Source organism: Panthera pardus, unplaced genomic scaffold (genome assembly GCF_024362965.1).
Source record: "Panthera pardus isolate Hobbes unplaced genomic scaffold, ASM2436296v1 HiC_scaffold_11, whole genome shotgun sequence".
In the NCBI taxonomy this organism is placed as follows: Eukaryota; Metazoa; Chordata; class Mammalia; order Carnivora; family Felidae; genus Panthera; species Panthera pardus.
The window spans coordinates 85,133,446-85,151,264 of record NW_026526666.1 but is presented as its reverse complement, the minus strand read 5'-3'; the positions used below and the strand labels follow the sequence as shown (position 1 = coordinate 85,151,264).

General features: G+C 41.7%; 1 protein-coding gene across 7 annotated transcripts in view; it reads left to right on the top strand.

The window, feature by feature from the left end:
• The window catches only part of GMEB1 (glucocorticoid modulatory element binding protein 1), a 36,460-nt gene extending 20,045 nt beyond the window's left edge, over positions 1-16,415 (top strand). For all 7 annotated transcript variants that reach the window (XM_053898621.1, XM_019432456.2, XM_053898622.1 and 4 more), the window contains 5 exons: positions 2,151-2,308; positions 5,133-5,264; positions 6,548-6,685; positions 10,887-11,009; positions 14,074-16,415. In XM_053898621.1, coding sequence (XP_053754596.1) covers positions 2,151-2,308; positions 5,133-5,264; positions 6,548-6,685; positions 10,887-11,009; positions 14,074-14,774 — 1,252 coding nt within the window. In that variant the 3' untranslated portion in view covers positions 14,775-16,415. The remainder of the gene's footprint in view (positions 1-2,150; positions 2,309-5,132; positions 5,265-6,547; positions 6,686-10,886; positions 11,010-14,073) is intronic.
• The last annotated feature ends 1,404 nt before the right edge of the window (positions 16,416-17,819 follow it).

Below are 17,819 nucleotides of genomic sequence, written 5' to 3'. Positions count from 1 at the left end.
CTCCATCCCCAGGAGCCAAAATCAAGAGTCTGCCACTCAACCAACTGAGCCACCCAGGCACCTCTTAATTTTTTTTTTTTTTTTTAATATTTATTTATTTTTGAGACAGAGAGAGAGAGCATTAGTGGGGGAGGAGCAGAGAGAGAGAGGAAGACACAGACTCCAAAGCAGGCTCCAGGCTCCAGGCTCCAAGCTGTCAACACAGAGCCTGACATGGGGCTTGAACCCACAAACTGTGAGATCATGACCTGAGCCAAAGTCAGATGTTTAACCAACTGAGCCACCCAGGCGCCCCCTAGGCACCTCTTAATTAAGATTTTACTTTTAAGTAATCTCCTCACCCAACCTGGGGCTCCAACTCACAACCCCCAAGATCAAGAGTTGCATGCTCCACTGACCCAGGTGCCCCTGGGTCATTAAAATATTTCTGAAGATGGGGCGCCTGGGTGGCTCAGTCGGTTGAGCGTCCGACTTCGGCTCAGGTCACGATCTCGCGGTTCGTGAGTTCGAGCCCCGCGTCGGGCTCTGGGCTGATGGCTTAGAGCCTGGAGCCTGCTTCCGATTCTGTGTCTCCCTCTCTCTCTGCCCCTCCCCCATTCATGCTCTGTCTCTCTCTGTCTCAAAAATAAATAAATATTAAAAAAAAAATTAAAAAAAATAAAATAAAATATTTCTGAAGAGTTTTTACATGGAAAACTGCTTATGATGTAATGAAAGAAAGAAAACAAAACATAGCATTGGGGGCACCTGGCTGGCTCAGTCAGTGGAACCTGTGACTCTTGATCTCAGGGTTGTGAGTTCAAGCCCCACCCTAGGTGTAGAGATTACTTAAAAAAGTGTGTGTGTGTGTATGTGTGTGTCTACACACACACGCAATTGATTAAACAATGTGATGACACATATGTGTGTTTAATCACAATTAATGTGATTTTAGTTGTGTTAAAAAACACACGTATGGGGACGCTCAGTCGGTCAAACGTCTGACTCTTGATTTCGGCTCAGGTCATGATCTCAGTTCATGGGATCAAGCCCCAGGTGGGGCTCCCTGCTGACAGTGTGGAGACTGCTTGAGGTTCTCTCTCTCCCTCTCTACCCTTTCCCTGCTCACATGCATGCTTACTCTCTCTCTCAATAAAAACAAAAACAAAAAAACCTAGACACCTATGTATGTAAACTTTAGTAGAAGAAAATATGCCAAAATGTTAGTTATCTCTGTGTTGTCGGATTCTTTAAATGGCAGTTGTTTTCTTTATAGTTTTCTGTATTTTCCACAGAAAATGTTAATTTTTTCTTCAAATATTATTTTAATAGAGACACATTAAAAAAATTTTCATTACAGATGATTTGTATGCAGAAATCAGTGGTTGAAGGAAATTGGGAAGGAATACTTTTAACTTTTATTTTTGTTGTTCTTGGCCAGTTCTTTTTTGCCCAAAAAAACAAGCACATGCCAACTTTCCCCAAATGTAAAAAGGAATTAGAATGCTTGAAAGATCTTTAGTGAAAGCCAAGTCATGTTATAACATAGAGTATACTATAATTAAAATACCCCATGGGTTTGTTCATAGCCTATAATAACAATCTCTTGTGAATCCAGTTATAAGGGCAATTTATAGTAGGATTTAGTATAATCAACTTTGCTCTGTATTTATAGGAGAGTTGCTATCCATCTTTGCTGTGTGTTTATAGGAGAGTTGCTACCTTTTTTTTTAAGGAAAGTAATTGCTGAAGTTTTATGTCTCCAAAAGTAGCAACAGATCTTGCTGGTCTAGGAATACTAATACATCAGAATCTCATCACAAAATTCTTATTCCCCTGTAGCATTTCTCAGTTGTGCTGGGATATGAACTAGTCTTTTCCCTTTTGGGTTTGGTTTCAATGAGATTCTATGGGGAAACTCGGCTGTTGTCAGGAGTGTGGACCTAAAGCTTGGTGATAATGGGAAATGAGAGAATACTCATAATGAGCAGACTAGGAATGTGGGTGGGACCAATGAAAATTATAATCCCAATTAGAATTTTTGCAACCTAATGACTTAATGCTAATCTATAGAGTAGACTCAGCAACTTTGTCCCTCTTTGTCCCAGAGGCCTAGTTCCATCTAGATGAAGTGCAGGCTGAACTGATACTTCTTGTCTCCCTTTGCACAGGAAAATGATGGACTCCGGACAGATTGATTTTTACCAACATGACAAGGTTTGCTCCAATACCTGCAGAAGCACCAAATTTGATCTTCTTATCAGCAGTGCAAGAGCTCCGGTGCCAGGACAGCAGACAAGTGTGGTGCAGACACCCACTTCGGCCGATGGTAGGGGGTAGGAAACCACCTGAAAACCCACTGTGTTTTTTAGTAACACTTTCCCCTTATTTCTCTTTTGTGTTTCCTAATTTCAATTCTCATGAGCATTGTTGTCCCTGTAAAGTATGCTAATCTTGGGTACACTTCCATGCTTTAGAAATAGATCTGTTTTCTCCTAGATGATTCCTGTTGTCCAGACCTCCTTCCGTGTTTCTTTCCTATAATGCATGGTGAACATTAGAAAGATGGTTCAGTGGTTATTATGCTTATTCAGTGGTTTCACTTTGGTGCTACTTGGCGGATCTTTGAAATTAGATTGTTTTGAAAATCCTTTGCTCTACTAGTGGTCAAGGCAGGAAGGTGGATTAAAATAGTGAATGGTTTTCTTTTTTTTTTTTTTTTTTTAACGTTTTATTTTTATTTTTGAGACAGAGAGAGACAGAGCATGAACGGGGGAGGGGCAGAGAGAGAGGGAGACACAGAATCAGAAACAGGCTCCAGGCTCTGAGCCATCAGCCCAGAGCCCGACGCGGGGCTCGAACTCACGGACCGCGAGATCGTGACCTGAGCTGAAGTCAGCCGCTTAACCGACTGAGCCACCCAGGTGCCCCGTGAATGGTTTTCAACTGTTGAGCTGAGATGTATCAAAGATAATGTATGGTTGGCTGGACCGGACTCTAGAGACTCTGATATAAGGATCAAAGAGCTCTGCCTGGAAGGGATCCATATAATCATGTTGAGGCTTCCTCACAAATGAGGCAGGATGGGCATACACTTAACTTTGGTATCACTGACCTTGGGATTAGAGCTCTCTATCTCCAGGGAAGATGGACTCATGTGAGATAATTATTAGGGATTCAGTTAGTCCCAGGGCACCTGGCTGGCTCAGTTGGAAGAGTGCACAACTCTTAATCTCAGGGTCATGAGTTTGAGCCCCACGCTGGGTGTAGAGATTACTTAAACAAACAAACAAATTTAGGGGAAAAAAAAAGGATTCAGTTAGTCCATCTGAAGACTTAGCACAGCTAAGATTCTTAGACTGTCTCAGCTACTTCCAGAAGACTTACATATGTGTTTCACAGAGTCACAAGGACACTAATGGATATAAGGGAAGTACATTTTTAAAAAATGACCTCTCAAGGTTTCTTGTGGTCAGCTCTAATATTCTGTGAGTAACTACTGGGTGAGTAGAAGCCAAATCTCTTGGAACTTAAGTTCCCTTTAGGAAAGTATAAAATGTCTAGCTGTTTGAATTTTTGGTCATGTGATTCTTCCACTTGGAAAGTAAAAACGATGAAATTATTTACTTCCTTTTTATTTGGCAAAAATTCCTTTAGTTTTGATTGTCCATATCAATATTACTTTTTTGCTTCATTATTGATATCCTCTAGCATGGGGAGTCCATACTTGTCCATATATCTACCTGGATCAGTTTGATTTTTCTCAATTGTCTTTGTTTAAAATCCTAATATATGAGGGGTGCCTGGCTGGCTCAGTTGGTAGAGCATGCAACTCCTGATCTTGGGGTTGTGAGTTTGAGCCCCATGTTGGGTGGAGAGATTGCTTAAAAAAATAAAAAATAAAAAAATAAGGGGTGCCTGGGTGGCTCAGTTGGTTAAGTGTCCGACTTCAGCTCAGGTCATGATCTCACGGTTTGTGAGTTCGAGCCCCACGCTGGGCTCTGTGTGACAGCTCAGAGCCTGGAGCCTGCTTCAGATTCTGTGTCTCCCCCTCTCTTTGCCCCTCCCCTGCTCCCCTCCCCTGCTCATGCTGTCTCTCTCTGTCTCTCAAAAATAAGTAAATGTTAAAAAAAAAAATAAATAAATAATAGGGGCACCTGGTGGCTCAGTCGGTTAACTCAGCCTCTGACTTAGGCTCAGGTCATGATCTCACAGTTCATGAGTTCAAGCCCCACGTTGGGTTCTCTGCTGTCAGCACAGAGCCTGCTTCGAATTCTTTGTCTCTCTCTCTGTCTCTCTCCCCCTCCCCCACTCTCTCTTGAAAATAAATGTTAAAAAATAAAATGTTATTATACAATATTAATAGCAAAATTTATTTTTATCTGTGAATCTGGTATTCATGGATCTCTTCTTTTCTGATTTGTTTTGGTCTCATTTCTCTTGCTTTCTCTTATATAGCCTGATAAATAAACGACAGCAACTTTTGATATTCTAGATGGTTAGTATCAAACATGCTTGTAGGAGGGCTCTTGGCTAAGCACCATACTTTTCTCTTAAATCATTTTAGATTCTTCTTATCCTCACTAAGTCTGGGGGAGACAGCCTGGCAATCGTGCTCTCTTTCAGTCTTTCAAAAACATACCTGCTCAGGGAGCAAATTGCTCTTTTGTGATTTTGTAAGTTATCTTTCACTTTCTATTCAGAGTAAGAAGAAAGCATTCTCTTTTGCAAGGCAGGTTTTCTTTAGAAAATTCAGCATTTGGGGCGCCTGGATGGCTCAGTTGTTTTAAGTGTCTGACTTTGGCTCAGGTCATGGTCTCACGGGTTCATGAGTTTGAGCCCCGCATCAGACTCTCTGCTCTTAGCACAGAGCCTGCTTCAGATACTCTGTCTTTCTCTCTCTCAGCCCCTCCCCTGCTTGCACATGTGCACGCATTCTCTCCCTCTCTCTCAAAAATAAATAAACATTAAAGAAAAAAATCCAATATTCATCCTTGCTTACAATTCTAGTTTTTAATATATGGACCTACAGGCAAAAGGCCAGAATGTTAAAATAACAGGTTTTTGGGGTTTTTTTTAGCTATATGAGATAAAGGATAGCTATGACTTTTTCATGAAATTCACTGACTTTACCTCTAATGGACTGCTTTTAGGTAGCATCACACAGATTGCCATCTCGGAAGAGAGCATGGAAGAGGCAGGGCTGGAATGGAACTCAGCTCTCACTGCTGCTGTCACCATGGCTACAGAGGAGGGTGTGAAGAAAGACTCAGAGGAAATTTCAGGTACTTTACTATGAGGCTGAGATATCTTGCAGGGTTTTGTGCCCCTTCTCACCATTATGATTATGGACACAGAAGGCCTCTTAATTACTTTTGCTGGTTTTTCTCATGCATATTAATACTAATTATAGCTGCAAACATTGTGTTTTAATGCATGCAACAACAGCCCTGCACAGTCACATTTTACATAGGAAGAAATTGAGATTCAGAAGGGTTCAGCAGCTTGCCTAAGACCTGTCACACCACCAGTAGTGTCAGAGCTGAATTCAGCTGTTTGACTCTGTAGTCCAATGCTTTTCATCCTGTCAGCCTCCAACTTTGGAACGTTTCTTAGATAAACCAAGCAGCAAGATGTTAGAAGAAAAAATTAGGTAGCAGGTGGTATAGAGGATGATGATTAATGATTCACTTACAGGGGACCAGGAGATGTTTCACATCATCCTCCATTCATTAATTCACTTAAACAGTATTTATTGCTGCCTATTTTCAGTTGACACTGTTGCCAACATAGATGAAAACGCATAGCCTCTGCCCTCAGGGAGCTTATAATCCCCCCTATTCAGCTGTCTCATTTTATTTTTGCAAGTATAGTACTAGCGGGAGTATAGTTGACCTTTGAGCAACGTGGCAGTTAGGGACACCAACCCCCTGTGCAGTTGAAAATCTGTGTGTAAATTTTGACTCCTCCCCTGAGAACTTTACAAGCCTTACTGAAAACATAGTCAATTAGCATATGTTATATGTATTATATACTATATTCTTACAATAAAGTAAGATAGAGAAAAGAAAATGTTATTAAGAAAATCATAAGAAAAAATAAATTTACATCACTTGTACTGTATTATTAAAAAAAAATCCGTATATGAGTGAACGCTCACAGTTCAAACCGTGTTGTACAAGGCTTAACTGTATATCTTTAATTTAATATCTTTATTGTTTAACTTTTAAGATATTAAATACTATTTAATTTTAAATTATTTAAATAAATAATATTTAATATTTGTTTAATGTAATATCTTTATTAGAGGAAGATACCTGCCCCCTATAGCCAGAGCCATGACAAATTGAGACAATTATCTCAAGTCCCTATGTTGCCAAAGAGGCCAAATAACTGGGTGCCAACTCAAGGAGGCAGCCGGTACCCTAAAAGCTTCTTCCCTTTTCCGAGAAATGGCCCAGCAAGAAATTATTTCAAATTGAAGTAATTTCGAGTTTAACTTGTAGACATGTGCCTAGGTGTATGTAGCATCCCTTGTTTACCCTCTGTCTTATCCCTCTTGTGTCAGAGGACACTTTGATGTTCTGGAAAGGAATAGCTGATGTAGGACTGATGGAAGAGGTTGTCTGCAATATACAGAAGGAAATAGAGGAGCTACTCAGGGGAGTTCAGCAGCGGCTCATTCAGGCTCCCTTCCAGGTAACAGGTAAGTACACCAATTCTAGCAATAGTGATCATTTTATTAAATGTTAACAACTATAGACAGATCTTGTTAGCCTCATGAAAACACTGGCATATAGGCATTATGATCCTAATTTTACAGATTAGGAAACTAAGGCTCATAAAGGTTGTTTGTCCATAGTTCATAATGAGGTTTTGAACTCAAGTCTGGTCATGCTTTTTCCATAGGTAATTTTTGCCTTTATAAATGGTGCCAGAAAGCATGCTCTCTATTGTATATATATATATATATATGGAGAGAGGGAGAGTGTGAGTCAGTCTAAAAATTGGGAAAAATCTATCTGGTTTTAGACAAGTCTCATCTTCTATTAGTTTAAGGTTTCCAGAACTATTGTGTTCAGTTAATAGCTGTTTCTGAATACCCATAGGGTTCTTGCTGCTGTGCATAATGTAAAAGGATGTTCTAATCATCTGATACAAAAGGGTCATGATGATGGGGCACCTGGCTGGCTCAGTCAGTGGAGCATGTGACTCTTAATCTCGAGGTCTTGGGTTTGAGCCCTACATTGGGGGTAGAGTTTACTTAAAAGAGAGGGGGGTCATAATGATATCTCATAACCTTGTGTGTCAGTGAGATCTTAAAGTTGTTAGTTGTGTCTTATTATTATCTTATTGTGTCTTTATAATTCATACATTATATAAATACACTTAAACTTTACAGTAAAACTTTATGTGCTTGGAGTGTAAAAAAAAAAGGCAAGTAATATAGAAAGCAGGGATGACTCTTTTAGATAGGGTGGTCAAGGAAGGTCTCATGTGATGAGCTGGGAGAAGGAACATTCTAGGCAGAAGGAACAAAGACTTCGAAGTTGCAATAGGCCTGATATGTTTAAAGCATTATAGAAGCACTGATTGCACCACAGTGGAATAAGACACAAAAGTGATAGGTGATGAGGCTGGAGAGAAATAGGGAGCAAAGTTTAGATAAGCTTTGTTAGAACTTTGGTTTTATTTTAAGGTGATGCTAAGCTATCATACTGATTTTGAGCAGGAGAGTGATGTAATAAGATTTATATTCTTAAATTTTTATTAGTATTTTTTAATGTTTATTTAATTATTTTGAGAGAGAGGGAGAGAGAATGGGAGCAGGGGAAGGACAGAGAGAGGAAGAGAGAGAGACCCAAGTAAGCTCCACAATGTCAGCACAGAGCTCTACCCAGGACTGGATTCCACAAACTGTGAGATCATAACCTAAGTTGAGATCAAAAGCTGGACACTCAACCGACTGAGCCACCCAGGCGCCCCTATTTTTTATTTTTTAAGTAGGCTTCATGCCCAGCGCAGAGCCCAACATGGGGCTTGACTCACAACCTTGAGATCAAGACCTGAAGTAAGATCAAAAGTCACACACTTGGGGCACCTTGGTGGCTCAGTCGGTTAAGCATCTGAGTTTGGCTCAGGTCATGATCTCATGCTTCGTGGGTTGAAGCCCTATGTTGCGCTCTGCGCTGACAGCTCGGAGCCTGGAGCCTGCTTTGGATTCTATGTCTTCCTTGCTTTGTGCCCCTCCCCTGCTCACACTCTGCCTTTCTCTCTCTGTCTCTCTCTCTCTCAAAAATAAATAGGGGCGCCTGGGTGGCTCGGTTGGTTAAGTGTCCGACTTCGGCTCAGGTCATGATCTCACAGTCCATGGGGGTCGGTTAAGCGTCCGACTTCGGCTCAGGTCATGATCTCACAGTCCGTGGGTTCGAGCCCTGCGTCGGGCTCTGTGCTGACAGCTCAGAGCCTGGAGCCTGTTTCGGATTCTGTGTCTCCCTCTCTCTGTGACCCTCCCCCGTTCATGCTCTGTCTCTCTCTGTCTCAAAAATAAATAAACGTGAAAAAAAATAATAAAAATAAATAAACGTTAAAAAAAATTAAAAAAAAAAAAGAGTCACACACTTAACTGACTGAGCCACCCAGGTGCACCAGATTTATTTATTTATTTACATATATAAATTTACAAATATACAATTTACAAATATAAATTTTTTTAATGTTTATTTTTGAGAGAGAGAGAGAGAGTGTGCACAAGCGGGGGAGGGGCAAAAAGAGGGAGACACAGAATCTGAAGCAGGCTCCAGGCTTTGAGCTGTCAGCCCAGAGCTTGATGCAGGGCTTGAACCTACAAACTGTGAGGTCAAGACCTGAGCTGAAGACAGATGCTTAACTGCCTGAGCCACCCAGGTGCCCCTATTTATAATTTTTTGTATATTTATATATTTTAGATTTTTAAAAGATCACTTTCGTTGCTATATGGAGAACAGACTGTATGGAGCAAGAAATCATTTGGGAGACTTCTGAAGGAATTGATCTAGACAAGAGATTATGGAGGCATGGATTAGGGTGAATAGTGGTAGATCTGGCAAGAAGTAATCATATCGGGGATATATTTTGAATGTGGAACTGACAGGTCTTGCTGATGGATTGGATATAGGGTAAAAGAGAAAGAAAGAAATCCAGGAGGACTCATACATTTTTGGCCTGAGCCATGAATGATGATACCATTTCCTGAGATGAAGATCAGTGGGAGAGGACATCAAGTTTTTGTTTTTGTTTTTAAATGTTTATTTTGAGAGAGACAGAGAGAGAGAGAGCAAGTGAGTGTGGGGGAGGGACAGAGAGAGAAGGGGACAGAGTCTGTGGCAGGCTCCAGGCTCTGAGCTGTCAGCACAGAGCCTGATATGGGGCTTGAACTCACGAACTGTGAGATTATGACCTGAGTCAAAGTCAGATGCTTAACCAACTGAGTCACTCAGGCACCCCTGCTTTTTTTTTTTTTTTTTTCCCCCAGTTAGGCTCCATGCCCATTGTGGGGCTTGAGCTCGTGACCCTAAGATCGGGAGTTACATTCTTTTCCAACTGAGCCAGCCGGGTGCCCCTCAAAATTTGTTTGTTTGTTTTTAAAACTTTTTAAGTTTATTTTGAGAGAGACAGAGAGACGGGCAGAGAGAGAGGGAGAGAAAGAATCCCAAGCAGGCTCTGCACTGTCAGTGTGGTACCCAACGCAGGGCTTGATCCCACGAACTGCGAGATGATGTCCTGAACTGAAATCAAGAGTTGGACACTTAACCAACTGAGCCACCCAGGTGCCCCTCAAAATTAGTTTTGAGTTGAGACATCTGGCTGGCTTAGTCACAGCATGTGACTTGTGATCTCAGGGTCATGAGTTCAAGCCCCATGTTAAGCATAGAACTTACTTAAAAAAAAAGAAAGAAGGGGCGCCTGGGTGGCTCAGTCGGTTAAGCGGCCGACTTCGGCTCAGGTCATGATCTCGCGGTCTGTGAGTTCAAGCCCCACGTCGGGCTCTGTGCTGACAGCCTGGAGCCTGTTTCGGATTCTGTGTCTCCCTCTCTCTGACCCTCCCCCGTTCATGCTCTGTCTCTCTCTGTCTCAAAAAAAAAAAAAAAAAAAAAAAAAAAAAAAGAAAGAAAAAAATGAATTTTGACTTGCTAAATGCTTATGAGGCCTTCAAATGGAGATGTCACTGAGCTAGATGGAATTATGAATCTGGTATGCAGGAAAGAAGTCAGGGCTGGAGACCTGCATGTGGGAGTTCTCAGCATGCATGTGTTATTTAAAAGCATGGAACTGAATGAGATGACTGTGGAAAAGAGTTGTAGGTGGAGAAGTGATCTGAGTTAAGGAAGTAATGACCACAACTAGTGACAACTCTTTCAAGAAGTTTTGTATAAAAAGGAACAGAGATAATACTATGAATAACCTTGCATACTAGTTCCCATTCCACACTTAAAATATGATATTTCTAATCTTCGTATCTGTCTTGCCAAGTAGTATTATTAATCCCCTTTGTTTCTGATGAGAAAACTAAGGACCGAAATGACTTATCCAAGTTCATACAGATAGGAAGAAATTGTAAACCCAAGATTCAAACTTAGTTCTATCTAGCACAGTCACCGTGTTTTCTAAACCAAAAGTCATAACTTACAGCCAGATACAGGATTTTTTTCTTATTTTTGTATTCATTTATATGGAAATATGTATAAATTTGTAACAATTAAATCAAAGTTAATTATACATGTGATAAATCTTGGCTAATTTTTTTTAGAAATGCAATTAGAATAGTCCCATCATTTCTGGGTTGTTTCATATTTATAAGCAGAACAACAGAAAGCTGGGGGAACACTTCTGTTTTGACTTGACAGGCATGTCTTTGTTTTAAATAGATGCTGCTGTTCTCAACAATGTAGCACATACATTTGGCCTGATGGACACAGTAAAGAAGGTTTTGGACAACAGGAGGAACCAAGTAGAGCAGGGAGAAGAGCAGTTTCTCTACACTCTGACAGGTGTGTATAACTTCTGTCTCTTCTTAATGATATTATACTAATATCCTTGAGTCTTGCCATTTCTTTTTGGACTTCTGTTGGGACTGGCTTCTTTCTTTCTTCCTCCTTCTGTATCTTTTGGAGGATTAAGATGTCTGCTCAATTGCTCCATTAATCCAATAACATTAGTGGCAGAAGAAACAAATTGGCCTTTGTCTTTGTTACATTATTGATACTACATCTTTTGATAAATATAAATTTAGCACCTTCTCCATTATTTGCAGTAATCAGAACTTATGAACACATAAATAATTTAACTCTTTTTATCAAGTAATTAATTTGTGCTAGTGCCAGACTAGGTTTTAGAAATATCATGTTGACTGAGACAGCCCCACTCTCCACATGGTCTTTAAGTAATTCAAGGAATTATCAGTAGTAACTGAGGCATATAGTGGGTATGGTAGAAGAAGAAAGGGAGCTGTCACTTATACCTGGAGACAATTAAGAAAAGGTTTTGGGGAGGTAAGGCAGGGGAAAAATATAAAACAAGTCAGAGGTATGGATTATCACCCTTTGAATGATGTAAGATATATTATAGTCATGAAAGCAAAAGGCAAAAGATTATTCAGCAAGAGAAGAACAATTTATGTTGTCTTAAATTTATTTTTGTATTATAAAATATACGTTAAATATTTTAAAGTTCATTTATTTTGAGAGAGGGAGAGAGAGAACGAGCATGTGCGTGCGCATGCGTAGGGAAGGGGCAGCGAAGGAGGGGTGGAGAGAGAGAATCCCAAGCAGGCTCCACAGGCTTAGTGTGGAGCTAGATGTGGGGCTTGAACCCATGAACCATGAGATCATCACCTAATCCGAAATCAAGATTTGGACACTTAACGGACTGAGCCACCCAGGTGCCTCTTTTTTATATTCTTTTAAACTACTTCCCAGGATTGGGGCGCCTGTGTGGCTTGGTTAAGCGACTGACTTTGACTCAGGTCATGATCTCATGGTTCATGGGTTCCAGCTCTGTGCTGGCAGCCTGGAGCCTGGAACCTGCCTTGGATTCTGTGTCTCCCTTTCTCTCTGCCCCTCCCCACCTCTCAAAAATGAATAAACATTAAAAAATTTTTTAGGGGCACCTGGGTGGCTCAGTTGGTTAAGCTTCCGACTTCGGCTCGGGTCATGATCTCACGGTTCTTGGGTTCGAGCCCCATGTCGGGCTCTGTGCTGACAGTTCAGAGCCTGGAGCCTGCTTCATATTCTGTGTCTCCCTGTCTCTTTGCCCCTCCCCCTGCTCACACTCTCTCTCTCTCTCTCTCTCTCAAAAATAAACATTAAAAAAATTTAAAAAAAATTTTTTTAAACTACTTCCCAGGACTAAGCTTCAGGTTAAATGGTATTAACTGTGTCTCTCTCTCTCTCTCTCAAAAATAAATAAACATTAAAAAAAAAGTTAAAAAAGAAATCGGGCACCTGGGTGGGTCAGTTGGCTAAGTGTCCAACTTGGGCTCAGGTCATGATCTCACGGTCTGTGAGTTCGAGCCCCGTGTCGGGCTCTGTGCTGACAGCTCAGAGTCTGGAGCCTGCTTCGGAGTCTGTATTTCTCTGTCTCTCTGCCCCTCCCCCACTCGTGCCCTGTCTCTCTCTCTCTCAAAAATAAATAAACATTAAAAAAAATTTTTTAAATGGTATTAAAAATTTTTTTATGCATTTTTGTGACCTGTTGCCAAATTTCCAAGATTATACCAATTTATGTCACCATTTTGAGCACACAAACATTGGATGCTGTTACTTAAAATATTCTCTGATTTAACTTTTTAAAAAATTATAGATGTAGTTGTTATCTTCTTGAGGTTCACATTTCTTTGCTTACTACTGACAATGGAAAAAATGCAGTATTGTGTAACTTATAAGGCAGTATTTAAAATTTTTTTAATGTTCTTGATTCCTACTTATTCCTTTTATTCCAAGCAAGGAATTAACTTGCTCTTGGTGTTCCATAGGGAACAAAGTGCCCTACAGTTGTAACTGATTATTTGTTGAATGCTTCTCAGGTACTAAGCAATAGAGGAAGTTCTGGTATAGAACCAGACTCACCAGTGGTCACCAGGTTGGATTGTACATTGGGAGAGGGATAGTGATAGACATATTGTAGTGGGAAAGCACACCCACCACTTCTGTGGTTGGTCATCAGAAGACTTTTGCCTTGGCCCAAGTTCTGAGACCTTAAGTCACTTTACCTCTATGGATCCCTGTTAAAATTAATGTGTTAGAGGGGTGCCTGGTTGGCTCAGTTGATTAAGTGTCCAACTTAAGCTCAGGTCATGATTTCATGAGTTCAAGCCCTGTATTGGACTCACTGCTGTCAGCACAGAGCCCATTTCTGATCCTCTGTCCCTGTCTCTCTCTGTGCCCCATCACCTGCTTTCTCTCTCTCTCTCTCTCTCTCTCTCTCTCTCTCTCAAATAAACATTAAAAAAATAAACTCTAAGACCTCTTTTAGTTCTGTAATTCCTAGAGACTTCTGTAACTTTCTGTATACTTCTCTGGGTGCTAATGGTAGACTAAGTCCATTGGTAGACTAAGATTACCAGCAAGATGATCCTGTCTTGAAAAACAGTTTAGGAATCATTGTTTTGTTTTGTTTTGTTTTGTTTTGTTTTTTGGGTAGGGGGGAGCAGCCATTGTAGCTCCTCTGTAGGCCCATGTTAGTTCCAAAGGGATTGTGCAGATATTCCTTATTTTCACCTGTAGACCCAAGGTGGGTATCTATAAGCTGTAAAATCAACTGGAGGCTTGTTTTGCATTTTGGTGACAGGTGACAAAATGCCACAGGTGCTTCTAGGGTTGAGCTACAGTAGGATCACAGCCCGAGAAAGATTCTGAATCGTTGCCCTGCCTATAATCAAGCAATGAAATGCAATGGCTGCAAGGATTTTTTAAATCATCCAGTTTGGTTTCTTCTTTTGAGAACAATGAAGCTACACAGTGGCAAAACCAGAACAAGACCTCAGGTTTCCTGACTCCGTTTACTCTCTCCAAGACTATACTTCTCTCCATACAAAGTCTGTCTTTTTTTCCACAGAGTTGGAACGCCAGTTGGAAGAGCAGAAGAAGCAAGCTCAGGATCACAGGCTGAAATCCCAGACCGTTCAAAATGTGGTACTGATGCCTGTGAGCACTCCTAAGCCTCCAAAAAGGCCCCGGCTCCAGCGGCCAGCTTCTACCACAGTCCTGAGCCCTTCTCCTCCGGTCCAGCAGCCTCAGTTCACAGTCATCTCACCCATCACCATCACCCCAGTGGGCCAGTCATTTTCCATGGGCAATATTCCAGTGGCCACCCTCAGCCAGGGCTCCAGTCCTGTGACTGTTCACACACTGCCTTCTGGCCCTCAGCTCTTCCGCTATGCCACAGTGGTCTCGTCTGCCAAGAGCAGCTCACCAGACACAGTGACCATCCATCCTTCATCTAGCTTAGCACTGCTAAGCTCCACTGCCATGCAGGATGGGAGTACCCTGGGCAACATGACCACCATGGTGAGCCCCGTGGAGCTGGTGGCCATGGAGTCCGGCTTGACCTCGGCAATCCAGGCTGTTGAAAGCACCTCGGAAGATGGGCAGACCATCATTGAGATTGACCCAGCCCCAGACCCAGAGGCTGAGGATACTGAGGGCAAAGCAGTTATTTTGGAGACAGAGCTGAGGACTGAGGAGAAAGTTGTGGCTGAGATGGAAGACCACCAGCATCAAGTCCACAATGTGGAGATTGTGGTCTTAGAGGATTAACTGGGGATCTCAGGGCCAGGAGATATGCTTTGGTTTGGAATTTTAATTATTTGTTTATTTTTATCATTGTCCCACTCATTTCCACATAGGATCCTTTTTTTAAAACAAAATCTCATTGTTCTAACTGAAAATGTTGGGTCCCTCCCTCCCCCTCATTGAAAAACGGACAAAAACAAGCTGTCCTTCCGGAAGTTGAGAGTAGGTCACTCAATGTCTAAATCCTTTTATGCAAAGAAAGTTAGTTCTTTGAGGGGAGGCATCAAGACAACCAGAAACCCTGTCCGGAAAGCCCTTTCCAGGCTAGTCTGTCTGTGTACACGTGCGGTTTTATTTTTGTAAAGATGCATTGGCCAAACTCTGGAACGCAGATCTGACACTGGAAGGCAACCCACCTGCACATGGATGCAGAGGATACTTTATTTTGTATCCTGGAAAGGGCCCTCAGAGGCTAGTGCAAAACTCTGAAACAAAAGCGAGTTGAACTGTGCTGGGAGGGGAAGGTGGCATACCAGCAGCAGCTTGAAAAGGGAAGTGCTTTGGTCAAGATGGGGCAAGGAAATTATCTTACTTCCAGAAGTGCAACTGATGCCTTTTGATATCTCTAAGGGGTTACTACCATGGGTGCCATTTTGAGGAGAGGCCAGTAATAAGTGGAAGGGTACATCTCCGTGGAGCAAGTGGCATCAGGGGCCTGGGGCCTGTGACTTTGCAGAAATAGAAATCTGGGTTTCAAGCTCACTTTCCCCTCCTTCCCCAATTTTGTCAAAGCACTTAACCCCCCTAAACTAGGATCAATCCATTCATTTGCAAACTATGTGATGTGGTGTAAATTTCTCTGGTTCCTGGACTGTGGCTGTCATGGAGGTGGGGCTCCAAGGCCATAGTTTTTATTGCATGACTCCGGGTGCAGGGTAGTTCCTCATCCAGACCAGCTGCCCTTTTTGGTGGGGCCCTTTTTTGGCTTTGGAACCAAAAGCAGCCACCCATTTGGTGCTTCCTCTTGTTCTCCCTTCCATCCCTCAACTGTTAATGGCATCTGTCTCCTGGCTCCCACGCTCTTCAGCTTTTTGGCTGATTTGGAGAACAGTGACAGGTGTCTGCCTGCCTTCATCCTCTTTTAGATTCATTTATACCACAGATGTTTCTGTGAGATATTGAGCTCTTAAAAAAAACAAAACAAAACAAAAAAAAAAACAAAAAAAAAACACCTTAGGCTTGGCAGAGAAGACTCAATAGCCCCAGCCTATCCTGAGGCAACAAATAGATGTCTCCTCCTGAGCGAGCTGGACTCCCTGGGAAAGAAGCATTGTCTGCAACATTATATTATAGGAAATGTACCAGGAATGTCAATAATAATATCTTTGGGGGGTGTTGTTATTATTTTTTTTTTATCTTGTTTGTATGTTTAGAGCTGGGCCATTTTCTGTGCTGTGATTCCTGCTCTTTGACCATTTTCAGTGTTTGGGGCAAGAGTGGACCCTGGTTTTTATTTCTTTGATTGCATTGTTTACTGCACTAGATAAAATATAGGGAAACTGCAGACAATTTAAAGGAAAAGGAGGTCAAAAGAAAGCACACACCTTAGGAGTGGGAGGTTTTTTTGTTTTTGTTTTTTAATTAAAAGCAAAACTTTGGCTTATACTTTCCTTTTTTTTTTTTTTTTTAAGAGGGCACCCACTTGAAGCCATGTTTCTTCCAACAGATGTTGGAAACCTCGTTGTCAAGCAAGTGAAGACTGCATTCTGCCGTCTTTCAGATGGCTTTAATAGCTAAAGAAGCCCTCTAACTTGGGAGGGCAATCTTAAAAGCCTTAAGGGTGAGATTTCTTAACCCCATATAATTGTGGCTTTCAGCTTTAAAATTGTCTGGGGTTTTACTTTTCTCTTCAAAATGTTCAATAGATGTAGCAATCAGCTTAGAACAAACCTTTGGCCCTTTAGCGAGGGAAGTGGCTTTTATTATTGCTTCTTTAGGTTTTCTGATGGTACATAAACAAAACCAAAATTTCAGTTTAAGCCTAAAACTGCTATTGACCCTAGGAAGGCACATGTCACCCCTATCGTGGTTTTTAGGGACACTTTTCTCTTTCCCAGAGATGCAGGGTCCGATTCAGGACAGAGGGGGAGCCCTGGAGAACACCCACACACTAGCTCAGGTTCCTTTCTTTCTTCTGTCAGCTGTTGTTGGTAGTGTTTTTTTGTTTTTGTTTTTGTTTTTGTTTTTATTTTTTTTTTTTTTAATTTTTTTTTTAACGTTTATTTTACTTTTGAGACAGAGACAGAGCATGAACGGGGGAGGGTCAGAGAGAGAGGGAGACACAGAATCCGAAACAGGCTCCAGGCTCTGAGCTGTCAGCACAGAGCCCGACACGGGGCTCGAACTCACGGACCGTGAGATCGTGACCTGAGCCGAAGTCGGACGCGCAACCGACTGAGCCACCCAGGCGCCCCTTGTTGGTAGTGTTTTAAAGCAGTGTGAGCGTCATGCTTCCAAAGTCAAGAGATCTTTTCCTCCTAAAGACAGAGCCTGTTTACTTGCACTATCTGAATATTCCGGCTGGTGGAAATACACAAGCTTTGTTGTTTTCCTGGTCTTCCAATAGCCTGTCATTATTGCTAGCTGCTGTGGCACCTATTGTGTGGGGGTTTCCTCAGAGCCCTGGTCTAAATGATCTCAGACAGCGTGAGAAATATGCAAGCCATTGGTATGTGCACAAGCAGTTGCAATGAATCATTCCTCAGGCTGACTTGGCAGTAGCCATCTATATTTCTGTTCATTCATTAAATAAACATTTATAAGTACCATCTACGTGCCAGGCTTTGTGCTAGGCACTGGCAGTACAGAGATGAAGACAGAGTTCCTGCACTCAAGGACTTCATACTTCAGAGGTTGTCTGGAGTTAAGAACTATATTTCAATTTAATTGGTTTCTTTTGTAATCCTATGTATTTTATTCCATGCACTGAAAAACATTATTCTGCAAATTAGCCCATAGGTTTCGGCAGACTACGAGAGGCACAACAAAGTTAAGCCTTTTCTAGTGAGA